This window comes from Mustela nivalis, assembly GCF_964662115.1.
Source record: "Mustela nivalis genome assembly, chromosome: 2".
Taxonomy (NCBI): domain Eukaryota; kingdom Metazoa; phylum Chordata; class Mammalia; order Carnivora; family Mustelidae; genus Mustela; species Mustela nivalis.
Window position 1 is genome coordinate 163,049,589 of NC_139021.1, and position 27,105 is coordinate 163,076,693.

General features: G+C 48.1%; 1 protein-coding gene across 5 annotated transcripts in view; it reads left to right on the forward strand.

Moving 5' to 3' along the window:
* LOC309860404 (uncharacterized protein) overlaps positions 1 to 27,105 on the forward strand; it is a 116,023-nt gene that overhangs the window by 38,725 nt on the left and 50,193 nt on the right. For 3 of the 5 annotated variants that reach the window (XR_014309342.1, XR_014309343.1, XR_014309344.1), the window contains 2 exons: positions 3,375 to 3,431; positions 4,015 to 4,239. Coding sequence is in view for 1 of the 5 variants with exons in the window: in XM_082722562.1 (XP_082578688.1) it covers positions 2,126 to 2,320; positions 3,375 to 3,431; positions 4,350 to 4,394 (297 nt within the window). In the remaining 4 variants the exon portion in view is untranslated. Of the gene's footprint in view, positions 1 to 2,125; positions 2,321 to 3,374; positions 3,432 to 4,014; positions 4,240 to 4,349; positions 4,414 to 4,996; positions 5,256 to 12,503; positions 12,657 to 16,588; positions 16,700 to 27,105 lie in introns of those variants that run through there. The other 2 variants (XM_082722562.1, XR_014309341.1) reach the window with 2 other exon arrangements.

The following is a 27,105-nucleotide window of genomic DNA, read 5'->3' on the forward strand; positions in this document are numbered from 1 at the left end:
ATTTCCAGCCTTTGAAGTCTTTCACCTCTGCCTCAGTGGGCCCCACAGAAGGCCAAATAATTCTTGACTTGGAGCCTGTGCCACATGCAAACTGAGAGGCTTGGGAGGCAGCTCCCAGCTGGTTTCCTTAGCTCAGAGAGAGAGCGCCTGCGTTCCACGGGGTTCCCTGCACAGCGCTCTCTTACCTGCACCCCCCACACAAACCCATGGGCTCCACAGCATCACTGTCAAAGTCCTAACATGGGGTGTGTCCAGCTTGCAGGGGCCTGGGGACCCGGCTTCCTGCTTCTAATCTCCTCCCTTCCGACCCAGCCTTCCACACTGCGGTCACTTTCCTGATCATAAAACAAAGCTCTGGTTCTAACATCTCCTGTTCAAAAGCTTTCAGCAGCTCTTCACTGCCTCCTATTTAAGCCCAAACTTTTCAGCACCTGGCTGACAAGGTCTTCCCTCCTGGCCCCAGCTCACCTCACTGACTTTGCCTCTCATTCCACTGCCCCTGCATTCTTGGTGCTAGACCCTGGAGCTCCCGTGGGTCCCAGACACACCAGCAGCTTTCCTACTGCTGGGCCTTTGCTCTCCCCGTGTCTCTCAGCTGGGGTTCCCTTTCTTCATGCTGCCTGGAGACATACTTCATTCCTTTCAGTCCTTGATTCAGATGCTCTCTTTACTAGGAAGCCTTCCTTCACCGCTCCCCCTGCCATGGGAATTAGTATGTTGCTTCTGTGTGCGATAGCCCGTGTCCGTTCATTTCTTTTCCTGGCTGTTTTTCTTTCTAGGTTGAAAACCTTGATTCCTCGAGTTCTGGGAAAGGCTCTTGGTCCTCTTTGGGACATTTGTCCCAAATGTCTTTGGTCCACCAGAGACATTTCAGAATGTCTTTGGTGGTTGGTAGTGTCTCTCTACAGTGGGGCCTCCATGAATGGTCATTGCTAGCAAATCCATAGGCCAGAGAAGGTGTTGTCCTTGCCCTGGAGGTTCTGATTTTCTGGATGAGGAACCATCACGGGAACATGAAATGTCATGAAAAGAACGCCGACCAATGAGTCAGCAATGGCGGGAAAGTCAAAGTGTGTAGCCGCTATGGAAAAGTCGGGCAATTCCTCAAAAAATTATACAGAATTATCATATGGCCCAGCAATCCCACTTCTGGGCACATGTCTAAAAAAATGGAAAGCAGAGCCCTGAAATGCATTCTGTACCCTTGTTCCTAGCACCATCATTCACAATACCCAAAAGGTGGAAGCAACCTAGGTGTCTGTCTGTGGAGGAATGCAAAGCTGAAGTGTGGTTTATACGTATAGTGAAATCTAGTCCGTCTTAAAAAAAAAAAAATGGGAATTCTGTACGTGTAACAAGCTACATGCATCCTGAAGAATTTATGCTAGGTGAAATAAGCCAGTCACAAAAGGATAAATGTTGATGATTCTACTTCTACGAGGTACCTGGAGTTGTCCAAATAATAGACACAGGAAGTAGGGTGGTGGTTGCCAGAGTCTGGAGGAGGAGAAGTGGGGGAGGGGCAGACTAGAGGGAGGACAAGTGGGGGAGGGGCAGACTGGTGGGAGGACAAGTGGGGGAGGGGCAGACTGGAGGAGTTGTCCAAATAATAGACACAGGAAGTGGGGTGGTGGTTGCCAGAGTCTGGAGGAGGACAAGTGGGGGAGGGGCAGACTGGAGGGAGTGCTAATGTTTAATGGGGGCAGAATTTTAGTTTAAAATACTTGGAAAGGGATAGTACTCAAGATAGTTACACAACAATGTAAATATACCTTATGCCTCTGAACTGTACACTTAAAAATGATCCATTTGGTAGATTTTATGTTATGCATATTTCACCACAATAAAAAAAGGAAACACAACCACAAAAAGAATCAGCAAGTACAAATAATTGTAAATGAATTGGCTGCAGACTCAATTGTCTTTGATTGCAAGTGCTGAGGTGGGTTTCAACGGCAAAGGGTAGGGGTTCCAGCAGAAATGTTATGAGCTATTTGGATCCTGCCTAAGGGGGGAGTGGGTGAGGGGTCTTCTGGAGTCAAGCCTGCCTTGGTGGGAGGTTGCCTATCTGAGTCCCAGGGATCAACTACTAAGGACCATGCAGCTCAAGTGTTCTCTTTTCCAGGTGCATCTGGCAAACGGGAGAGATGAGCAGGGGATAGACAGGCAAGAGAAGAATGAGGTGAGAGGGGCTCTGGTCCTCTCCTGCCAGCGTATCTTAGTACCAGGCAGCAAATGGGAAGAAGAGAAGGAGAAGAAGGCTTACTGGAAGTTTCCCAACACTCTTCTGCTACATTTCCTGTGGTCAGAACCCAGCTGTGTAAGGAGTCTTTACTCCTGGGTATAGGGGACAGTGTATGGGCATAAATGTCAGGCTTCTGTGTCTAAGGAAGAAGGGGGGACAGATACAGGTGGTCTGCTGGCTGGCTTTGCCAAGGGCTGTGAAAGACCCTTTGGGATGGGAGTGGACAGAGTCAACTGGGTCTTTTTACTTCTCCCATGTTAAGTATCTCGGCTTTGGTCTTCTTTGGCTGACTTGGCCCCTTCCCTGTACTAAGTGTAGAGGAGGGCACCTTGTGCCTGGTCTCAAGGGAGGTGGTAAAGAACCAGAACAGAACCAAGCACAGACATCTTAGATCAGGCACCTGAAAGTGCTGTTTCAAACTTGCTCCTCCCACCTGTCCTCTTAGTTGTGTTGGGATATAGGTTGCTATATTGATAAGATAAGGGAGAGGATTGTGGGTGCTGAGATTGCTTTCACCTACACATAAAACTTTGTAAAAATTTCCTCCAAGGAGCTGGATCTGGCATAAGGCAAAGCCTGTCTCTAGATGCCAGAGAGCGTCCCCACGTTTCTGTCTACCAACCAGGTCTCGCAAGAAACCAGTGTGTAAACTGGGGAGTCTGGCAACATTCCAGGAGGGATAATAATTCTGTGCAAATCCTATAGCTCTGGGATGAGCTGAGAAAGCTCTCCTGCCTTGGACTTGGGAGTGGGGGCAAGAAGAGCAGTGACCAGGAGTGCAACCGGGGAAATGGCCCCATCTCCTGGGTGAAAATGGACAGTGGTGGCGTGGAGCCCAGGCTCTGGCATTTCCCAGGGTTGGGTCCTTCCTCGATCACTTTTTCTCCTATGACCTTGGAATAATTTCTTTCACTTTCTGAACCTCTGCTTCCTTACCTGTATGGCATGGATAATACCAGCTCCTGAGGGAATTGCACGAGGGAATGCACACAGCATGCTTAACCCAGTGTCAGGCGCCTGGTGTCGGGTCTATTGGTGGTTGTCTTAACTGGCATTTCCAGGTGATGAGAGCCTGTATACTTCAGTGTGTAGAGAGTTACAATCTTTTTTTTTTTTTTTTTAAATCAAGAAGTGCTCCAGGAGCGAGGAAAGGATTGGAGTGGAGGAGGGGTGCTGTGGCAAGCAGGTAAGGAGCCCCAGCTTCTTTGCTCCTGAATTATTCATGAAAACAGGCTTTGAATAATTGGAGGCCATTTTTCATTATCATTATTACCTAGAGAAATGATTCGGTAGCTAAATTTTGAGGCCGGGAAGTACACTTGATTCCGTTTAGATTGCTTTCTTAAAAACTGCTTAGGGATAGCCCCAAACCAGCACCTCAGTTTGGGATGTGTGAATGCAAGGGCAAATAATCCCACCTTGTCAATTACTTCCCAAAATGTAAGTGGTTGTGGGGGGGCGGGGCGAGAGGACTGAGGGGGATGGGGGAGGAAGAATGGCTGTGGGGCTCTAGAAGGACCTTGAGCATGATGGACGTGGGGCAAGCCTGGGCAGAGGAGTAGTTCTCTGTGTCTGTACCCAGAAGGGCTCTAAGGAGGCTGTCTGGCATCTGTCACCATCCCCACTCCCATGTTTTGTCCCCATCAAGGGACAGAGTATTAAAAAATGCCTCCCCTCCACCGCTGGGTCACCTGGGGCAAGCCCTGTTCCTGTCTCCATGCCTCCGTTTCTCTTTCTGAGAAATCAGACTGAGAATGTGTGTTTTGCAGAATTGTTATGAAGGATGAAAAAGATGATGGACATGATTTGCCCGGGACTGTGCGTGACCTAAAGGAGACTTTTAAAAACTGTTGGAAAGGGGCATCTGGGTGGCTCAGTGGGTTAAAGCCTCTGCCTTCGGCTCAGGTCATGATCACAGGGTCCTGGGATCGAGCCCCGCATTGGGCTCTCTGCTCAGCAGGAAGCCTGCTTCCTCCCCGCTCTCTCTGCCTGCCTCTCTGCCTACTTGTGATCTCTGTCTGTCAAATAAATGAATAAAATCTTAAAAAACAAAAACAAAAACTGTTGGAATTCCTCTGCCTCTCGCTCTATATCCCACCTTTAGAGATCTCATCCTACGGGAGAAGCGTTGCCCCCTTTCAAAATGTAAAGACGAATGCTCCCGTAAGGTAAGAGCTTATGCCTTTAATCATAATAAACCAGATATCTCTGGGCCTGGAGGGAGGCCACACGTTCTTCTTGTGTTGTGGATGAGCAGTAGAGGAGGTGAGGGTTGGGAGGTACGGGGTGTTGAGGAGAGGGGAGAAGGCCACTTCAAATGGAGGCAGGGACAAGCCTGCAGCTGGATGTTTTGGGCAAAGGCCAGTCTGAAGATGTTCACACATATGCACACCCCCCTCCCCAGGGCCCACGTACACGCTCAGGCACGCGCATGCCCACACACCCACACACACACGTAGTTGCCGAGTCTGGGTGTTTTATGAAGACTTCTTGGACCGCCCACCTCCACCCCACCTGCTCCAGCCCAGCTGACACAGTTCAAGGCAGACACGTTCATATCTGACAGATGAGATGTGAACAGAGGTGTCCTGTGCTGGTTTCTGGGACCTAAGACAGCGGGCATATGCCCTTGGTGGTCATTCAATCACTGTCTGGGAGATCTGTTAGGATTACTTCCATCTAATGAGTTAGTAGCTCTCAGAGAAAGGAATACCTACCTCTTCTATGCCATGCCCCCTATCTCCCACCCAGGGTCAGGCCCAGGGATCTGCGTGTCCTCCGTTTGTAATACTCCACAGGCTGTCGATTGCCTGACTGATGGAAGCAGATGCTGCCCACGGACTGGTTTTGAACCTGGTTGAGCATTAATCCTGGGGACCCTCTGAGTGAAGAGAACCCAGCCCAGAGTAGAACAATTGGATCCGATTTGACAAAAAAAAAAAAAAAAAAAAAAAAGTAAGCAGGGGCCCACCCTCGCCCCACTCTCAGAGAGAGCCCTACCCTGCCGATCCTTTCCTCTGCGGATCCTCTCATTCCATTCCCTGTGATGACTTCATCTCTAGGTTCTCCAGCCCTGCTCCCCTTCTCTGCCAAGGAAGAAGGTGAAGAAGCTGCCGTGTACTGAGTAGCACGGCTGTTGTCCCCTGGTCATTCCCAGAGGTCTGCAGAAAGACGAAACCTTAACCCAGCAGGATGGACCCTGGGGGACCACTTAGCACCTGGAGGTCCTTTCCAAAGCCCCTGCTCTTCACTCTAAAGCAAGGCCTTCGGGGGCTGTGGGTTGTGCATGTCTGGATGCTTTTGCTCCAGGCAGAGTTTGTTGTACTTTCCCTTCCCTCTGTCAGGCAACCGAGATGTCAGATGTCACACCCAGACAGTCCTGAGTCTAAATCCCAGCTCTGTTGCTTCCGAGATGTCACATAACCCTAACCTTTTTGTCCATTTGTGAAACCAGGGTCCCAGGAGAGGCTTCTTCCTGGATGATCCTTTTTGCCAAGTGAATCTTTTCCTCTGCCACTGTCTCGGACTAGCCTAGCCTCTTTGTGGTTGCCTGTGCATAGCCAGAGAGGATGTGTGGCAAGTTTAAGTGCATGGTCTGTTTAACCTTCTTATGACTTATGGCAGAGGTGACAAGTTGTCCTCAAATACGTATTTTTTTCCTGTCTTCTATAGAACATCTGATATTCCTCTGGGCATGTGGCCAACCCTTAAAAATCATATTTCCCAGCCTCCTTTGTGCATAGGTGTGACCGACCATATGACAAAGTTCTGGTCAATGAGCTGTGAGTATAAATGTCATTTGTCAGTCTAGGAGCACCTTCATTAAGGAAGTGGGCACATGCTCATTGCCCCTTCTTTATTTTTTCTCTTTCTTGTTGCCTGGAAGACATAGATGTGATGGCTGGAGCTCTAGCTGCCATGTTGGACCATGAGGATGAAGCCACACTCTAGGGAGAGTAGAGCAACTAGATGGAAGGAGCTTTAGTGTGTGAGGGGTTTATGGAGCAGAACCACTGTACCACCCTTAGATGACTTACATCTAAACTTTTATGTAAAGGAGAAATAAACTCTTATTTAAGCCATCTCAACTAATCTTAGCCTCATAACTGAACCTAGTGAGGACCAATCCATTAAGAACCTCAACACATTCTTACCCCTAGCTACATATTTTAATTGCCTGAATGACAATTAAAAAATAAAAAATAAATGAAGTCCCATCCAAGACCAAAAGACCTAGAACTTCTGGGGGTCGAGTCTGGGCAGTTGTACAGTTTTAAAGCCAAGGATGAAAAATCGCTTCTCTCCATCAACTAACGTGTCTGTTTCAAATCTTTGCTCCCAGCTCCCCAGAGGGAGGGGAGGGACCCTTTGAAGGAGCTACCTAATATGTGCTGGTATTAGAAGGGGTTTGGGAATGGCAAGTCTTATTTCTGTTTACCACTGAGAAGCTAAGAGGAAAGTGTTCTGTGGTCAAATAGGCCTAGTTACACGTTAGCATATTAAAGGCTCTGAGAAGTACTAATGCAAAGAAACAGAATTAACTTTGTTAAATCCTTTGTTTTCCAAACCTATTTCCCAAAGTTCACCCTCCCTTTTTCTTTTCTTTCTTGCATAGTCCATATTAAAATCTTACAGAAGGATTTTCATATGTTGGTTTGGGCAAAGGCCAGAGATTGGCCAAAGCAAAGATTTGCTTTGGGGGTACTTCTGGGATTTTCATAGTTGGGATTTTCCTAAGACTCCTCCATTAGAATCTCTGGTTATAGATTTAAAAAGATACGTCTTGGTTCTAGGAAGTGTGGAGGAAAAGGAAAGAACCTCTACCTCAGGGATAGAGTAGGAGAAGCTGTCTTAGAGGGTTTCCAGGTGTCCAAAGCCTGCTCTTGCATTGCAAGGGGAGGCTTAGGGCAGGTGTCTGAAGCTGTGTGGGTGGAGGGTATCCACAGGTAGGTGGTGGGAGCCCATAAATCCTGTGAAATGATGACACATTTGCTTGTTGGCTCCCTGTCTAAAGGAGAGTAGAACACTCTAGAGGGTCTAACACTCAAGGAACCACGGGCTCTGACAAAGCCAAGCTTCAAAGAAATTCAGAAGGCTGAGCTGATTAAATTCAGCACAAATAATCCACATGCTGCTCTGAGGTTGTGCCGGGGAAGGTGAGTGGGTCCAATGAGGGGACAGGCCCCTGTCCTTGGTTTTGACGGGGCCACTTTTGATTCTGGGAGTTCCCCATGTGGGGGTGGGGGAGACAAACCCTGGGCTTCTCAAGCAGTGGCGGAGCCAGGATGGTGGAGGACTGAAGAGCAGCTCACAAACCAGGGAAGCTTTGTCCCCAAGACAGCCTCCATCATTCCCATCCTTATTTGGAACTGTGCTCTCTCTCCCTCTGGACTTGCTTTGATTCCCAGAAAAGAATTCCTCCAACAAATCTCATCTGTGTTTGCTGAATGACAGATAAAGAGGTTTCCAGAAGTGGAATTGGAGTAGTTAGGGACTCATGTGCCCCCAATGGCCAGATGGGCTATAAGGTGGGGTCTTTTGAGGCTTGGTTCTGATGTAGAGAAGGGGCTGTATAGGTCAGGGGACAGGAGGGAAATGGAAAGTCAGGGCAACGGCTGATGTCTCCCAGCTGGGCCAGTTTTATGAATGGGTATGTCCATGGAGAAGGTTCCATACACAGGAAATTGGGCTTTGAGGCATTTTTGAAGGGCCCTGCCAACCTTTCCTCTACTTGCACGATAAGGCACAGACCCTCTGTCTGACTAGCAAACCCCCACGTTGTCTGGTAGCTGTGTCCCCTCCTGTCTCATCGTGCTCCCTCTGCCCCTGGTGTTTTCTGATTCAGCCACGGTGGTCTTCCTTCAGGTCCTGCAAGACCCCTTGCTTCCTTCTGTCTCAGCGCTATGGCACAGGCTGGAATCTTTTCTTCTGCCCCTTCTTCTGGTTGACTCTCATTCTGTCACTCTTGGCCCAGGTTACCTCCTTCCCAAAGCCTTTCTCAGGCTCCTGCATTGCTCAGTTCCAGTGGGAGGCATTGTGTGAGTGGTCTTTTACATGAGAGGCAACCCCTGGGGTACAATCCCATAGGAAATGCTCTGAATAAGGGCCCCTGACCTGTGTCCCGCTGCTTGCTTGCCCTTCCCAGAGAGGCCTCTTATGGCCTCTGTCATAGTTATAATTTTATAGGTCTTTGAGTTAGTCATTAAGGTCCATCTCCTCTGCTAGAGGCACCAGGAGGCTGGGACAATGCCTATCTTGTCGTGGCACCTAGCCCAGGGTCTGGAGCAGAGTACTGCTGACAGTATATGAGCGAAATAACTGAATGATGAGGATTGCAGTGCTCTGTGCAGTGTGGATCCAGAAAAGCAGCCTTTGCCGGCCTCCCCAGAGGCTTATCTCTGCTCTCCTTCTATGAGGAAGGCCTCAGATGCGCCCAGACCGTGCATATATATGAGAGGGGATGTCGCGGGAGGAGTGTGTGACTGTGTGTAAAGAAGAGTCGATAGGAAAAGAATATTAATATTATTTAATTGTATTAATATTAATTAATCCAAGCAGAAAAGCCCATCCTCTGCAATTTTTCTCCTTTTTTGCTCGTTCATTCATTTATCAACTACTAAGGGCATATTGTGTGCCAGAAAATATACTGGGCAATTAGAGGGATCCCAGTAGGAACAAGACATTGTCCTGTCCTGAAAGAACTCACTCACAGCACAGTAAGAGAAATAGAATATTTATAGTAACACCTCCCCCAACATTGATAACACACCTGCTGGTTTTTAAGCAGTCACTCTATGCCAGATATCGTCATATATACTTTAAGATACTGGCCCATTCATTTTTTTCAGCACCCCTCTGAGGTAGGAATACTATTCCTATAGATTAGAAAATTCAGGCACAGAGAGGTTGAGTCATTTTCTCAGGGCCACACAGCATACTTTTATTCTAAACTCCATGCCATGCTATTGGAATACAAGGCAGAAAACGGGAGGAGGGGTGTCCACAAATGCACCAACAGTGCCGCAGGAGTTCAGAGGAAGGGCTCCCACATGAGCTTGGGAACCTGGGGAGGCTTTGTGGGAGAGTGATGTTGGAGTTTGCAAGTTAGGGAGAAGCTGGGGAGCTGGTGCTTCTCGGTGAGGGATGGTTGGGGGAGGAGTCAGGGAGTGCAAAGACCTAGGGATGAGGAAGGGCAGGGGGCATCTGGGGAAACAGGGCAGTTCAGTGTGGCTGAAAGTAAGTCTCTATGAGAAGGAGGGACAGGAAGCCTGAAGAAGAAGGTCCAGCATGGGTAGGATCTTGGGTACCACTGAAGCCTCATCATGGGCCATGAGTAGGGGACAGATAGAAAGACTGTGAGGACAATAAGGACCCGGTCTGTGCCTATGGTTGCTGTGGTGTGAGGGGCGGGGAGGAGGCTCTCACTCAGTGTATGAGGGCTCTGTGAGTCCCAGGTAAAGCTGCTCACTGGGGGAGGGGGCAACACTGACCTCAGTGATGCTCCTAGGTTGCCCCCAGGAAGTCCCTGACAAGGTTCTCCATTGCTCAGGGGCCCCACCCAGCCAGCCAGCAAAGGTCACTCATCACATTGAGCCATCCCTGGAACCTCCTGGACCAATCGCTGGCAGAGTGGGCAAATCCCTGTAAGGATCCTTGAGTAACCATCCTTTCCCTCCACACACACAGAATTTACCCCTGCCAAATGATTTCCTTGCTTTGACCAAGAGTTTCTAGCATGCATCAATTAGAGAGAGCTCTAGGTGGGGGGCAGAGGGAAAGAGGAGATTGTGAACATATCCGCTGTGCGAGCGCCTGCGGGAGAGGTCTGGGGAAGGAGGCTCGGTGGGGGCTGCCGAGAGCAACAGAGAGAACATATGAATTCTGTCATTGTAAGTGAAGATTAAACAGTGAAGAGAATGGGGCTTCGCTGGCAGCCACCGGATTAACAGCTTGTAGATTTCAATAGTCAGTTTAAAGCTGAGTTTATCACGCATGCCGCGAAACCTGGCTCTTTAAGATGAGCTATGCCGTTGTCGCTGGAAGTGGTGAAAGTCAGAGGGAGGGCGATTTGCAGCCTGAAGAGTCTGCCCCTCCGAGAGGAATCACGAATCACGCATGGCTCCCCCAGCAGCAGCCAGGGAGGAGAGATCCTGCCGATTTCCTAAAACTGTGAATTCGAGTTGCTACGCCCCAAGGAAAGGCAGATGCTGTTTTCAGGGTAGTGAGTGAGAGGACCTGGCTCAAGAAGTAACAGGAGAAGGGAGTTGAGGGAAATTGGAAGGGGAGATGAACCATGAGAGACTATGGATTCTGAAAAACAATCTGAGGGTTTTGAAGGGGCGGGGGCGTGGGAGGTTGGGGGAGCCAGGTGGTGGGTATTATGGAGGGCACGGATTGCATGGAGCACTAGGTGTGGTGCAAAAATAATGAATTCTGTTATGCTGAAAAGAAATTAATAATAATAATAATAATAATAAGTAACAGCAGTGCCCCAGGGCCAACAGAACAAAGCTCTAAATCCTTGACCCACAAGCCTGAACCTTCCCCCACCTCCCCAGGGGCCTCCTGAGCCCATTTAGGGTCCTGCTTCACAGGCCTGTCCTCGCAGGACACACCCACCCCACCCTCACCCGTAGTGTAGTCTTCCTGACTAAAAGGCTTGTGCTTGTTTTCACCGTCCAAACTCTTCCCACTCACCAATGCCACGTGGAACACATAGTCTTCTTGTTAGAGACTTCTGACGCCCTGCTCCTCCCTAGGTGGGAAGGCATCCTCTGTTCCTGCAGGAACATCTCCCTCGTGTCATAACATGTGGATGGTTGTAACAAGACTTCTACTAGTTTGTAAGCTCCAGAAGGCATCCAGCCTTCTCCATGTGTCCATAGCGTGTAGACCAGTTGGCGAGTTTCCTGTGGCCACCACCTCACATGTTGTCTGTCCGTTCTTGGCTTTCCCATCGCATTCTTTGACCCACAGTAGGCAAGTCACTGATTACCAATGCACTGTGAACTTTCACATCTCTGGGCCACTCACTCATTCATACATTCCATGTTCCTTTTTTGAAGTGCCTACTGTATGCCAGACTCTTCTACTTCCAAGACTCAGGGGTGAGCACATGACAGACCTGGCCAATCGGAACATTCTACTGTCCTTGTCACAGAGATTGGTGACATACAGATGGGTGGGCGACACACGTCACACCACTGAAACTCAAATCTAACACTGGTGAGGGCACTCTTGGGAAAACAGCTCGTACTTTCCTCTGGAGTTGTTTAGTAACAGGTACCAGCCTGAAGCTTCTGGGGGCTGCCCATGAACCATGACAATCAAGTTCCACAAGGAAAGCAGATCTGAAAGGCAGAGAGCTGGAGCTTCCTGGTGACGTCCATCGAGTACCTAGATCCAGCTATGCCTGAAATACCCCCAGAATTTTCAGTTTGATAAGCCAGTCAGTCCTGTCTCAGCCAGTTTAATATGGAGGCAGGCAACTAGTTGTTCTCATTAAAATAAAGGTAACACGTTGGCCTTCATGGTTGTGAAAAGCTGTCCTTTATTCTCCTGGTTGTTCTGAGCCTGGTCTAGGACATCCTTTGTTTTCTTGCTCCCAGGAGAACATTGGGTGCTGGTGGAGGGGTTGTTTGGTTCTGTATCACTCTCTGAGTCTGGCCTTCAGCTCTCACTTGGTTGGAGCCTCCTGCTTCTTCTAGAAGAAGAGGGGGCATGGGCCCCCTCTCACGTCTCCTGGAGAGCATGGGATTAGTAGCACACATGAGATGCGAGATGGGCTCTGGACGGTGGAAGGAAGCTGATTCAGAGGCCATAGCTCACTCTGGCTCATCTTGATTAGTAACTAGGTGTTAGTATCCCATAGGATTTGAACGTGAACGGTTTGGGGTTACTTTTTGTATTGGGTGTATATTTTCGTCATTACTGCTATTGTTCTTACACTGGTTTTACTCGAGCTGCTGTTCCTCTTCTGCCTCCTGAGATCCTGAGGTCCCATCATTGCCCCAGGGACTGAGAATGTTCCCGCACATTTAACGAAGTCTGCAACGGGTGTATTTTTAGTTGGCTTGTTTGCATCTGTTCTCTCCCTGTTCCCGGCCTGATTGACACCTGCTGGGTGAGAGGCACGGGAGCAGAACTTTGCTCTGGGAGCAATTTGGCTGCAGCGGCCGGCTTCACAGCACCCCTGTTTCTAGCCTGTGAGGGGGCATGGAGATTTCCATCTCTAAAGCTTGCCTGTTCTTTTGTTCAGATGGACTGCCAGGAAGTAAACTGGGCTTATTTACCATTTCTCCATGGCTGGTGGATGAGATAAATGAGAGGCATCATGGTTCGGAACCGCCACCCCGCCACCCCCCCACCCCCCCAGGTTCAGGACAGTCTGCTGGAGAGAAGAGTTTCCAAGGTGGGTGTGTGTCTCTGGTGTGGAGAAGTTTCTCACAGCAGCGACCAGGTTTGCAGAAAGCCCTTGCTCTGTGTTGGAGTCCCCACAGCCCTTTGCTGGTGGCAGAGAGCTGGGGAGCTTCTCAGAGTCCAGGCAGGAAGCAGATGGCACATCTACAAGAGGGGGATGGAGGAGAGGACAGTGAAGGGACGGCTGGCCATGGCTCAGGTTAAAGGAACCAGCAAGGGATAGAAAGCCCCTTGGGATTAAGAACAGTGAGAAACAATTTGCACACCTGTCCCCCACCCAACACGAGGCCCAAACCACACCGAGGGCAAGTAACAGCTGCAAAAGGAGTTGGCGTTTTCAGTAGAGTAATACAGCTGTTGTCAAGCCCGGCTGGGCTGCTCTGTCCTCTTGCTCTCGGGTCTCCTGTTGGCTGAGCCCAACCCATCCAATGCATGGATGGCCGCCTCTGGGGGGCCCTGAGCAAACTGGAGGGGAGGGAGAGCACTCCTGGGAAGAAAAACAGCTCTCGAGTGCCATCTCCCATTTCATACAGGGCTCTTGGGATTCAAGAACCAGATCTGCTCATGGTGCCCCCAGGGAGAAGCGAGGGTTGGGATGGAAGCTCAAAGGTAGCAGTGCAGGGGGCCATGGAGTTCAGAAGAAGACCTCTCATAAAGCAGCCTGGGGAGACCGTGTGTGGATGTTGCATGAGATGGTAGGGGGAGTGCGTGATCTGCCCGGCGCCTCCGTACCGCGGCCTTGGCCATCAGCCTCACAGGAAAGAGGCAATGTTCTGTGGGTTAGTGCAAAGTCTGACGTAGCTGGGCTTCGTACTGTTTGTACTGCTTACAGACTCCCCTGCAGAGCAGAAAGTAATGAATGCTCATTTCAACACACTAAGCAGCACAGAGCCCTGCAAAGGGAAAGGCTGACTCCTTCCTCCATCGCCCCCTGACCCAGAAAACAAACGTGAATGGTTTGGTGTCTATCCTCTTCTCTGCACTCACACACATTTAAATGTTAACAAAATACCCCGGCCAGTATTTTTCTTCAAACATGGGGTCACACAGTGTACATAATCCCACAATCAATTTTTTCCCATTAAAACTAAAATGGGTATCTTTCCAGATAAATCGATATATATAGCCCCAACTCATCTTTTTAAATTGCTTCCTAATATTTCATAATACCCATATATAAAGATTTGCTAGAAAATTGCACTTCTCTTTCAATTAGCCAACATAGAGTTCTTGGTGACCTAATGGGTCAAATCGCCATAAATACCACTCGTTTTTAGTCTTTGTGTACTCCTAGTCTAGTCCAGGCTCTAAGGGTAGGTGTGGGATGGAACTCTCAGTTCAAAGGAGCCTGTGCATGGCACACAGTGGCCCAAGCTGAGGCTGCTTTAGGGGAAGTTGCGTGGGCTGAGAGGTCCTGGAAGGCCCCATGCAGGGAGAAAGGAGGGTGATTGGGCTGGACCTCGGAAGGAGGGAGAGTCGCCATTGCTATTTTAAGCAAGTGTAACAGCAGGGATTAGCCACCAACAACGCATTAGGAGACGGAGGGTCTGCTGGGTCTGTGCTGAGCTGAGCAGCAAACATTTGTTAGTGACGTTGTTTGGATGCAAAGAGAGAAGAGCTAATATCGGTCCAAGTTCCTGAAATCAGTGGTTTTTTCCAAGTAGATTAATTATCCCTCTTGCCCATCGCCCTTTTCACATTCTCGATTCGTGTAAAAACTCTGTTTTCATTGAAAGCTCATATGTCAACTCGAGTCTCGTCTCTGTCCAAATGGTCACAGATCTGAAATCGGGCATGTTCCTGTTAATGAGGTTTGACATGAGGCCCATTAACCAGAGAATACCACTGGCCCCACTGGGCTGTGGCTCATCCCATGGGCATCTTAGCACAGCTGCCATCAGGTCCCCGTGTAGCAGAAAGAGCCTTCGCCGTCTGGGTGGTGTGGAGAGCGGCGACCATGCTCCCTCCTGGCCACATAGTGGGTACACCTGTCTTTGGCCTGGCCTCCCTCTGGCCGTCCCCTTGCCTTGGCCTTCACCCCTCTGCTGCCCCCTCACAGCATCCTGGAGGGCAATTCCCTCTGCTTCTAAGCCACCATTTGCACCCTCTTCCTGAGCACTCTCTTGTCTACACTTCCTTTAGGTTTCTGACCAGCTCACGGAAACCCTGCCTCTTAGAGTCCTTATCGACGGGTAGAGCACTTTGACCCAGCCCCAGTGTATTTCTCAAGGTCTCTGCCCTGGGGACACCCACTTTCTCTCCACGCCCCGTCCCCCATCTCTGAACTCCTGGAACACTCCAGAATTCCTCACCTCCTTACCTCTCTGTTGCTGTAACTCTTGACTCTTCCAAGGTTTGTGGGCATAAAAATTCACCACCCATCTCCAGCGCAAAGTTGCACTTTATGACTCTTCATTCAGAAGCCTGAGGACTCATTACAAGCTCTGATGAGGAATGAAAGAGAAACGGAACTTGATGCAATCCCCTTTAAATGGGAAAAACTCCCAGTTATGAACCATGCGGGGGAGGCAGACTCTCGCCTTAAAGAGGTGGCACCAGGAATTGCTTTTCCTCTCACGGCACGCTCCGAGCTGCTGAAATATCTCCCCTCATTATTGGGAACCTATATAAAAGTCGGTAAACTTTTATTGCAGACATATTATAGCTTTACTTCAAAACACTGCCTTCCCCCCCTGCACTTGGCAGCACTGAAGGATGGATTTCTTAGGCAATTTGCAGCTGCCATCCAGGCCCCCTGTGAGCAAGGAACGGGCTGGGGAATCACTCTGGGAGCCCCTCAGACAGCCTCGTCCGGTCCAGGCTCACTCACCCCAGAGTTTGCACCTGACCGAGCCGAGCCTCCTCCAGGGCCCTGTGTGAAGGTCATGGGGCCGCTTGCGTGGAAGGAAGAGAGAGCGTCTTCAGGGTGGGAAATGGTTCCTAGCGGTTCTCAATTTGGGTAGCTGCAAGCAGAAGATTCTAGAGAGAGTTGGAGACTAGTTAGAGTGGTCCCAGTCGAAATGGAGATTGTCCGGAGGAGAGGGGCCGCTCTCTGGATTCGACTCTCGCAGGAACAAAGCCCCAGCCCTGCGAAGTGACTCAAGTTTTAGAATACGATGGCAGTCGGGGAGCTGGCGTGGGGAGCCCAAGCTCTGGCACTCAGCTCTTCTCTATTTTCATCTCGATTTCCCTACTCATTGGCTTCATGTCCTCAGGCAAAGACTCCATTTCTCTGCTCTTTGGATCTTTCATGTTTTAGAGTAATATTCTGCTGGAGGGAGAGGTGGGGAGTAATAAGAACAGTAACATAGGTGGGTCTCCCAGTGCTGGTCCGAGCATGAAGTGAATGCCCACTGGGGCCAGGCCTTCTTGTACTGGACTCACGCTGCTTCCAAGGCAGTCATGGTTTGCTGCCTCATTTGGTTCTCAGTGGTCTACTCTTGTTCATGATTATTGGAAATACTTCTACTGGGTGAAGCCCTAGGCCTCTTGCAAAGCCAACTCTAAGACACTACATGTCCATGGTTCTCTTTTCCATATATGTTTCGGAATCATTAAAATAATTTTTTTTTTTTTTTTTTTTTTTTTTTTTTGCCTTCTCTTGGTCTTTTCTGTATTCTCCACTCATCGGCTTGGACTACCTGAGCTGTCCCAAATGGATATCTGGCATAAAGGCCAGAGTGGAGGTTCAGGATAATGAAAGGTTGAACCAAACCAAATGAAAGGTTCTTATATACAACCAAATGGGGTCGTGTATTGGGTGTATAATAGTGAAACTTTGTCTGGTCCTACCTAAAATGATTTGCAACTGACCTGCGGTCAGATCAGGGGTCAGTAAACAACAGCCCATGGGACAAATCCATTCTACTGTCTGTTTTTGTAAATAAATGTTATTGGAATACAGCCATGCTCACTTATTTACAGATTGACTATGGATGATTTTATGTTATAACGACAGCACTGAGCCTGCAGAGTCTAAAATATTTACTTATGGAAGAACGTTGCCAACCTCTACTCTAGATCATCTGCTGGTATGTTTCAAGGTTCCTGCCTCAACTCCAAAGGGATACTGAGGAATTACCTCCATGCAATCCATTAGGCAAGCTTCCCAGCAGAACCAGTCATTTCCTGGGAAAACACATCTTACATGCAATACACGTATGTGGCCTGGGTGCCACACCGCATGTATGTCTCGTGTGTATTTTAGGCAATTTGGACCTATTCTGACAAATTCTTTAAATCTCAAGATTCATTTCAGGGGTAAGGCCAATCCTGGAAGACCCCACCAGCTGAAGAAAGACCCAGAAAGCAGTTAGCTCAGCTGCCAGCTGTCCTTGATGGTGATCTCAAGCCCTGATTGAATCTAATACCTTAATGAGTAGCATCTTATGTTTGTTAGACATTTAATTGTCTTCAAAGGACTCTAAAATGTGTTTTCACTCGATTCTGCTATCGTTTCTGGGAGATAGAGAAAACAGAATTTTGTGTATGCTAATGGTAGGCCCTGGAAGAGTTCAGACTCTTTCTACACCGTGCCTTAGCTATATGTTCACAATTACAGCTTGATTTTCAACCTCTCATTAAGCCTTATTCTGCCTTGCCTGCAGATCTTGACGGGCTTTGCTGGAATGACAAGATCTTTTGCTTTTATTTCAGTATTCATCTTGCCCAGACCTACACTTGACTCCTTGAGCTCCTTAAGTCCTGGGCCAGGCCCTTCTGTGACCTCCTTCCCTGTCTGCCCTCTGCTCAAGAATTTGCCTTCTTGTGCTTCCTGCTCAAGTTCCTGCCATTTGCTCAGTGTTAGACAACTTGTTCCCTATTAATACATTCTCTGGACACAAATTATAGCCTTTAGGCAGTTGGTAAGTGTTCATCTTCTTTCATAAAAGGTAGTCCTGAGGTTAAGGATATTTACTTTTAAAGATAAATGATGTGGTCTTTAAGATCCCATGAAACTCCAGCTCCTGACTTCCCATTTTGGAAGATACTTCAGGGTCTTTGCACTAAGGTTGATAGGTCACTTTCTGCTACTTTCACCCTCCGACCAAAGCCATGGCTTCATTCCCAGGATGCTTGGAAATGACTGATTTGTAGCATGTTCCATTCTGCTGCATACAAGTACCCTGATGTGGACCAAGATAGCATATGATGATATGTCTTCCTGTATTAGGAGCAACTGCAGCTTGGTGGTGGGGGTCTAGCGACCTTGTGGACCTCTAGGATTATGCCAACTAATAGTCATGCAGCATGATCAGTTGGGGTAGACATAGAAAAGAGACAGGAAAACAAATAATCAGAGCCAGTAACCAGAGTTTTCCTTGAGTTATAGAAGTCAGTGCATCATTTGTGGTCACACACCCCAAGCTCTTCAAGCTAACCGTGAGTCAGCGGAGACTCAGGGTGTAGAGTAGTTGGGCCTGGTTCTTCCTGGGAAGTAGGAGCATGACAGACGTTAGAACTCACATCTTCTGATTCATCCTGCACCAACAGATCCCTAAGAGTTTGGAGGCACTTGGGAGACCCTTCAGGAGAGAAGGGGACGATGGGACTGGTTTTTATCTATGTGATTTATTTTGAGGAAAATATTTTGCTCCCTAAAAAGATTTGAAAGTCACTGCAGCAAAACACGCTGACTCTCAGTTTCGGAGATTAAAAACCCTTAAAGGAAAACTGAAAAGTCATTAAACATTTGGCTTCCATTTACTGAATGTCTATTGTGTTCCAGGTACTTGACACTCGGTGGCTCATTGAAGCTTAATAATATTCCCATGAGGCAAATATTATGATCTTATTTTAAGTGGGGAGACTGAGTACTGTACAATTTAGGACTCTTGTCTAAGAAACACAGCAAGTGAGGGGGAGGAATTGGATCGCAGACTGAGGTCTTTCTGATTTTAAGCTACACCCTTCCTCATGACCCTCAGACTTCACGTCATCTAGTCTCTTCCACAGCCAGCTCCCTGGTGAGAGTCCAGCCTGCTCATGCACCTCATGTTCCTCTAGTCTGGGGAAGATGCCTCCTTTTGTTTCTTCGGTAGCATTTACAAATTGGACAGCAGCCGTTCCTTCTGGCTCACTCTCTTGGCTCTTACCCTCTCCATCCTCATCTCCCTCCTAAGTGCAAGCCTCTCCTGTTCTGTAGAAAGGAAAGTGAGCAGCACACAGAAGTGACACATTCACCAAGAATGTAGCTGGTACTAATAGAGGATATGAATGAGACAATATTTTGAGATAAGAATCTATTGTTTTTCTTTCAACATCACTGATTCTTTCCCTCGAACAGCCTTGCATTTCTGTAGACTGTGAAGAGGGAGTGAGTCTGTAAGCATGGGGAGAGAGAGAGGCTTCTGGGTGCTATTTGCAGATAGGCTGATGGCCTAGAGATCTGTCTCCTCCTCTATATGCCATCTCTTCTTTTCTGAAGTTAGGTGTGACTATACTGAGGCTCTTCCCTAAGAACTGCTAGCTCTGTTGTGGCTGGAGGTTTCAGATGGTATTGATACTGGAATAGAGGCTCTTCAACCAGGATCATCTCCCAATGGCAAATAAGCTTTTGTTTCTGGGGAAAAGTTGTAGCCATGATAACCTGCCCGTTGTTAGAGGAGGGGACAAAGCCTGCATTATAGCAGGAAGTACATTAGTAATGGTATCCAGACAGATGGGGAATGCATGCATAACCAACGTTTCATGGCTCCAGAGGCTCAGGGTAAAGTCAAGATGGGGGGAGAAGACCCATTAATGTGCAGGCTCACTGATCCTTCCAGTACCTGTTGTCAGTCGCCACCAGAAATGACCTGTGTGAGGTCCCCCAGTAGAAGAGTTCTCGGCAGGAGAGATTTGGGGTCTGGTCCTAACTCAGCTGCAAGCTCACTGTGATCTAGGGCAAAGAGAAGTCTTCTTACTAAGACTCAGACTCTTTTCACTTTGTAAAAAAAGAGAGTTGGGTCACCAGGTCCTTTCCTGCTCATGCGTTTTCACCACAAAGATGGCGTCCATAGCACTCAGGGGCCAGAGCTGCTTCTGCTGTGTCTGGTGTATTTGTGGTGTCTTCTGTGGTTGTCTGGGTTGTGTATGGCGCATGTGTGTCTAGTTATAGGACATAATGAGGGCAGGGAGAAAATGTCAGAACTCTAGGTAGCCAAATGAGTAGGGAGAGATAGGAAATAAAATTTTACCTCTTCTTACTGGACCCCTGAACCACCCTTGAGTGGGGTCCGAGATGCTGTTTAGAGGAAGCCTCCCATTGCCCCAGCCATCCCTCTATCACTTTCTTTCCCCCAAGGCTTTCCCCTACACATGTGGTCTGCCCTAGAGAAGGCAGGGCTAATGCTGTTAAGCCTTCCTGCTGTTAGTACCATGTTTCCCTGCACACGGAGGGAACATGTTTTCCTTGGATAGAGGTGAGAAAATGGTGGAGATTTTGGCTGGTTTATGCCTGAAGATTTCTCAAGGAGGGTCAGCTCATGGAACTCACTATGCCGATGGGGACTTTACCCTTAGTGGTAGAGGTGGTAGTTCTAATTGTAGGAGGACTACTTGTTGGTGGGATGACTGAGACAGAGATGCTCCTTTATGCTGTTACCCAAAGGGAAACTCTAAGTTCAGGAATAGGGAGTTAACCGAATCATATATCTGCCTTGAAATTCCTTCTGGAACCTCCTGGTCCTCTGATACTGCAAGAGCAGGGTTGTCCCCAAGTTGGGCATTCAGGTTTCTCCCTTCATTTATTTTAAAAACACCGAACTGCCTGATCTGGGACTGTGCTGGGAATTCCAGTGCTAATAGTCCCTTTTTGTAGAGACATTGCTATCTTTAGGTTCCTTTTTAAAGAGCAAAGTTCTGTGCCTTTAAAAGAATATAGAGACGGGGCGCCACGGTCGCTCAGTCATTAAGCATCTGCTGTTTGACTCAGGCCATGATCCCAGGGTCCTAGGATTGAGCTCTGCATCAGGCTCCCTGCTCAGCAGGAAGGCTGCTTCTCCCTCTCCCACTCCCCCTGCTTCTGTTCCCTCTCTCACTTTGTCTCTCTCTCTCTGTAAAATGAATAAATAAATAAAATCTTAAGAAAAGAAAAAGAATATAGACATCTATAAGTCTGTAACACCTCCATATAAATTAGATTATCAAATACCCTCCTTCCAGTTTCCTGAGAATATACCCCAAGAAGGATGGGAGAAGTAAAGAGTAAAATGTCAGAGGGCACTGTTTTCTTTGAAGCATGAGATGCTGCCTTGTGCCAGGTCTGAGGGATGTGCATGGAAGGATCTGGGTGACCCAGGGTAGCATTCATAGAGTGGGCACAGAATGAGATATGTATCGCTGGGTGGGCTCTGGAAGGTAAGGTGGGCAGGAGCCAAAAGCAGATACTAATTGCTAACATTTGTTGAATATGGAGTATGTTCTAGGAACTCACATATGTATTAGCTCATTTGTCCCTGGAGCACTCTGTGAAATAGGGGTTATTATTATGAGCTTCCTTTTATTGACAAGGATCCCAAGGCATAGAGAAGGTAAATTATTTGCTCAAGGTCGCACAAGTAAAATGTGCCAGAGCCAGGATCTGAAATCACAGAGTATCACCCCAGTGTCCATACTCTCTCTCTCTCTCTCTTTTTGGCAAAGTTCACAATGTAAGGCTGTGAAAGAATAAATGTACAAAAAATATCTATGACCCTTAAGATTCTATTTGAGGTTTTTCTCATCATACAGCAATGATGATTCTTTGCACAGCACATCTCTTTACTCTCTGCAAAGTACTTCCACTCACATTAGTTTTGTGAGATGAGCCGGAGGTGGGGAGGGTCTGCAGACTGACTGGTCAGAGCCTTTGAATACTGCTAAGAGGGAACATCTTGACTAGGGGAGAACCAACCCTCTAGAGTGACTGTTACCCCATCCTATAAAATTTTCAAGCCTTATTCTCTGCTACTCTTCCTGGGATTCATCCGTCAATGTTGGGACCACAGAGCCTGGGGTTCTCTTCAGATTAAAGGGACCCCAACTGGTTAGCAGCCATTAAGACTTGGGTGAATTTTGAGATAATAGGTTAAGTTTTCTTTTTTAAAGTCGTGTCCTATTATTTGTGAGCCCAAGCCTGAATTTCACTGGGTCAGCCTGGGGTGGGGGTGATGAAGAGGGGCGGAAGGGAGCTGGACTCTGTGTTTTCCAGGTCTGGCTTTAGTCCTTCCTTGTTCATTTGGTCACTGATTTATTCATTCAAAACTGTTTGGAGTGGTCATTCTGGCCTGGTCCCTGGTGGATATGTACAGGAGACAGGGCAGGGAGAGGAGACCATCCCTGGCCTCAAGGAGATCCTAAGCCTACTGGGGAGAGAAGATACCCACCAGAAACAAAGGGTCTACATCCAGAGCTTAAGGCAGCAGAGGTGGCAGAGGGCTCCCAGAGGTGAGAGGATGAATGCTGCTAGACAGTGGCAGGGACCCTTTCTAAATATTTCCTCTCCATACATCCTTTATCACCCAACCCAAAGGCTTCCTTCTCTCCAAAGCTTTTGGGCTCTTGTATTTACATGGATCTCCCTCCTTTCTGGGACCAGACAGCATTTCTATCCTTTTACACGACTTGACATTGTTCTTGAGTTTTCCTTGTATTTCTGATCTGGACCATGGTAGACCCTGCTGTGATTTCCATCTTCTGTCCCATCTTCTCTCCAATAGGACTTTTCCAAAAGTCATTGTCAAGTAGAATCACCTGGGGAACTTGTTAAACTGTATATTTGGATCTAATAAGTCTTGTGTGGAGCCTGAGATCCTACATTTCTTAACAAGTTCCCAGCTGTTACTGATCCCAATACTATAAGCACCTCACATTGAGTAGCAAGGTTGTACAGTATTAGACACAGACCAAACGCTTCCAGCTACCTTGTTGATATACTGACCTGGCTAATGGCCATGTCACTTCCTTTCTCTGGCTCTCTTTTTCTTATAAGCCTGATGAAGAAATTTTTTGAGGCCTGACAAGTGCTCAGTTTCAATACCACCATTTCTCTCTTCTGCTTTCTTGGCTGGCATTGATCCCAGAATATGGTATATTTTCCCAACACATCCTGTTAAACTTTCTCTATACAGTGCCCCAGAGAATGACTTCTGGTCCAACAAAGTTGGCTTGAGGATGAATCCTATTTGCAACCCTGGATAAGATGTGCCTTAAGGTATTTTCTAACAGAATGATTTGGGGTGTGTGGGGAAGCGGTCGTGGGGACCATACACAGATGCCTCAGGAGCCGTTGCCCACTCTAAGAGATGAAGGCATTGTTGCCACTGGAATCTCTCATCCTACAAAAGCCCCTCAGCACGGGTCTGGGAACTGAGAGGAGGGATGGGAAGACAGAGAACAGGTGCTGGAAGGGCTTGATTAAGCTAGTAGTTCTCAACCATGACTGCACATTAGAATCAGTAGAAAGCCTTAACCAATAGTGATGCCTAGGCCGACTCCTAGATACTACATTTAATGGGTCTGGGACATGACCTGGGCCACAACATGGAAAAAAAGTCTCCCAGGTGAATCTAATATGCAGTCAGGGCTGAGAACCACTGATTAAGCCCATACGGTGGTGCTCAGCAAGTGGCAAGAGATTGAGATCCGGGCTTAACCTTCAATGATGGGCTCGAGAGAAGGAGAGCTCTCACCTCCTTCCCCCAACTGGCCATTTCCAGGCTGCGCTAAGATAAGCTCTTAGAAGTAGCTCTGTTTCAAGGGCTTTCTGGTTAGAACAGATCCCATCTCGGAGGCCAAGTCAAAGGTAAAGGATTTGAGAGAAAAACAGCAACTCCTAGCATTTTGTTTTGTTTTGTTTTGTTTTTTGTTTAGAATGGATCCATCCTTTAGAAAACAAGGTGAGGGAATCCCTTTTGAGACGATTCTCTCTTGGTGGGATGTTGTTGTTATTGGCCCTGTTAAACTAGATTGGCTTTTCTTGTTGTCTAAGTGTGATGAGGGGACCTCTTCTTCTGGGCTGGGGCTTGGCGCTGGGAGGTAGTTTTTTTCCCATTGCTGTCACTTCCGGTCTACCCCTCTCTCAATTTCCTCTCTGATACACATACTCATCTCCTCCACCCCCAGAGCTGCAGAGCTCTTCAGCTCTTTGTTCAAGTGCAAGGACTGGATCAGATTGACGATGGTGTAGGGGACTAAGCCCTAATTCCCACTAAGGGTAAGGGACTAAGGTGTAGGGGACTCCTACTAAGGTGTAGGGGACTGAGCCCTGCCTATAACCCAGCCCCCTTGGATTTTGAAAAGGCGCTGCTTGCTGTCCTAGAATACCTTTAGTTTCTAGAATTCCAGGCAAGAGAGGAAGAAAACTGAAGTACTTTCCCCATTACCGTTGGGAGAGATTGGCTGGTTTTTTAGAGGGGAAAGTGATGGTGTTCCATGCTCTTCCATGTCTCCTCTAATGGTGAGAACAAGGCATTGTTTGGAATAAGCCAGATACCTGAAGAAGAGCAGTACCTCTTCCATCTTAAAAAAAAAAAAAAAAAAAAAAAAAGACAAAAGGGGGTCTGCTTTGGGCAGCTTTGGCATTGTTCTAATTATACTGCCCATTTGTAACCAAGACTTTGGCCATCCAAGAAGGCTTGATTGCAACATTCATAATTCATTGGCAGTCAGTCTATTACTGATTCAATGATTTCTCCAGCCAGGGAGAGAATTTTGATCCTTTAAAAACTGATTTTTCACATTAGAATAGCAAAAGCAATTAGCTTTATTTTTAGCTTGGTTAAGCAAGAGCTCTAATGAAGCTGAAAGGAGGTTTATTCCCTTCTTTCTTTCTTCTGTTCTTTCCCCTGAGCTACTTTGGGAGAATTCAACACAGAAGTTTGTCCCCTGCTGCTGCTTCCGGGTCTTTGTGGGATGCCTCTGGCTGCTTTAGAAAAACCTACAGGTGAGGAGTTTGTGAAGGTGGAAGGTGGTTTCTAGAACTTTGTATGTAGCCCTGTATCTCCTGAGATCTAGACACTACCTCCACTCGTTGTGAAGGTAGGGGGTGGAAATGTGTGTAGGGGTGAGCTTGGCAGCTTTTGTCCCTAAACCCCACGTCGTATCTGGAGTTTGTGGTATGAACAGCTGAGAATAATAGTACTTGGCATTCAGGGCCCTTGTTCCAACAGTGTGAGCTCAACTTATCACTCCCTGCTTGACTCCCTCAGCTCCCCTGTACTAGAAAAAATGGTTTGCATGTGGACTAAAAGTAGGATCACACACATTTCTAACTCATTTCCTTGACCCCTCTCCCTGTCCAACCCCACACCCTGGAGTTCTCTTTCCTCTGAATTGTGGAGGCCAGCTTCTGCCTATCAGTGTAAATTCGTAGCAAGTGGTGGGCACAGCTGCTGCAGGCCACTAGGTGATCTGGTCAGACTTTTACCCACTCAGACAACTACAGGGTCCAGAGAGGTGGGTTAAAAGAGGAAAGCTGATGGCGGTAAGAAGTGTGGTGACCTGTAGAAGCCAGACTCAGTCTAAAGGGCCCAAACTATTCTTCAAGTCAATCTTACAGAAGACTATTTTCAGGTTGAGCTTCTGCTCTGGTGTAATCAGATTTTCTATTTTTTAAGAGCCGCTGAAAATCCAGATTTTAAAATATAAGATCTCCTTGTTTTAAAATGTTCAATGAATTCACTTTCCTTTAAAACCCTGTGTGGCCCCCAAACCCATATCTGGGGACCACCACTTTGTTTCCTCAGCTTCAGGGTTTTGAGAGCATAACCCACAAGATCCCAGGTCAGAATCTCTGTTTTAAAGCATCTTGGAGGGGCGTCTGGGTGGCTCAATCCTTAAGCGTCTGCTTTCGGCTCAGGTCATGATCCTAGGGTCCTGGGATCGAGCCCCAAGTCGGGCTCCCTGCTCAACAGGAGGCTTGCTTTCCCACTCCACCTGCTTATGTTCCTTCTCTTGCTGTCTCTCTCTCTCTCTCTGTCAAATAAATGAATAAATAAAATCTTAAGAGCCAGCCCTACACACACCAAGCTCCGAGCTGTAGGGGCTCCACGGTCACACGGGGACCTGAGGGCAGAACCAGCGCTTACTGGTGACCTTCAGGCCAGAATCCCCTCTGCTGGTACTACCCACACCCATGGTGATGTTGTCTGATGGGTCGTATCAATTTCTGTGGCATCCTTCCTGTCGTCCGACTTCAATGAAAAATGAGAAAAACACTCCGCTGGAATGGATTAGACAAAGAAAAGAAAAGAAGACTTGGATCCCGTTGGCTTCTGTATCATTTTTTGTGGGACGAGAGCAACTGAAATTTAGCACTGAAGGGGCACCACGGAGTGGGCTAGAGACTGGGGAAAAGCCACAGGGCAGAGTGAGTCCCCCAGACCTAGTTCTGGCTGCTGGTTCGATCACAGGACTCCCAGCCCTGAGCACGCAATAGAGAATCGATAAGTTGAATTAGAGAGCAGGCGACCCCAGGGAGACCCAAAATGGAGAGGCGAAACAAAGCTTCAAACTAAACTAGTCACACTGTTTCCTCTCAATCTGGGGATTTTATTTCCCATGAGTCTAGTCGGCTCTTGCATGTCACGACATTATTTTCTCTTGGTGGGCAACATTCCGACGTGACCGACTCGCATCTCTAACTGAGATGGAATAATACACCAGTATTCAAATTGATATTGCCCGGAACACCTGAGTCGGGGCCAGGGGAGGGAGGCAGTAATGGCAGAAAACAGGCAAAAATCCACGGTTGGTAACATCCCTTCTGAGTCTTCCCCTCTTTTCCCTCTCTGTAGTTTACCTCCCCCGGCCTCTAAGCTAGTCCCAGGACAAATGGAGCACTGCTGTGTGTCTCCCCGTCTCGAGGCCCTGAAAAATGGCCTGCCATTCTCCGGGAGAGAGTATACAAATTGGACTCCAGTGGAGGCCAGCTCAGGGTGTTGGAGAGCCTCTGACAGAGGACATGAATCTGGGCCCCGGGTCCCCGTGAAGGATGGCAGGGCTGACAAACCTGCATCAAACATGCCTCCGTTCTGGGGGAGCCATCACTCACCCCTCGGAGCTCCAGTGGCACATGCTAACGAGGGCCCCGCTCAGGTACTATCCCCGCCTGAAAGCTGGGGTGGGGAGGGGGCTCGGCATCCGGGCAGACCCTAGAAACGGCAGCCCGTGGTGGAACTGGGAAGGGGACAGCATCTGGCGCTACCCACTTGTAAGGGACCATCTCTGCCTCTGCTTCAGCTTCTCATTTATCCTTCCTTGGCATGGACCCCTCTCGAATGACTAACGGATGCTCTTCAGGACTCTATGTGTTACTCATTCCTCTCCGTGGCTTTGTTGTTCTCCCGGGGATCCTGGGCACAGAACAAATACTTCACTTCAGGAACAAGTGGCCCATGGTCACATGGGTGCTCTTGAGAGCCCTTGAGGAAACAGAGGTTCCCTTTTTACCAACAGGTGGCCCTGTCAGCCGAGGTGTA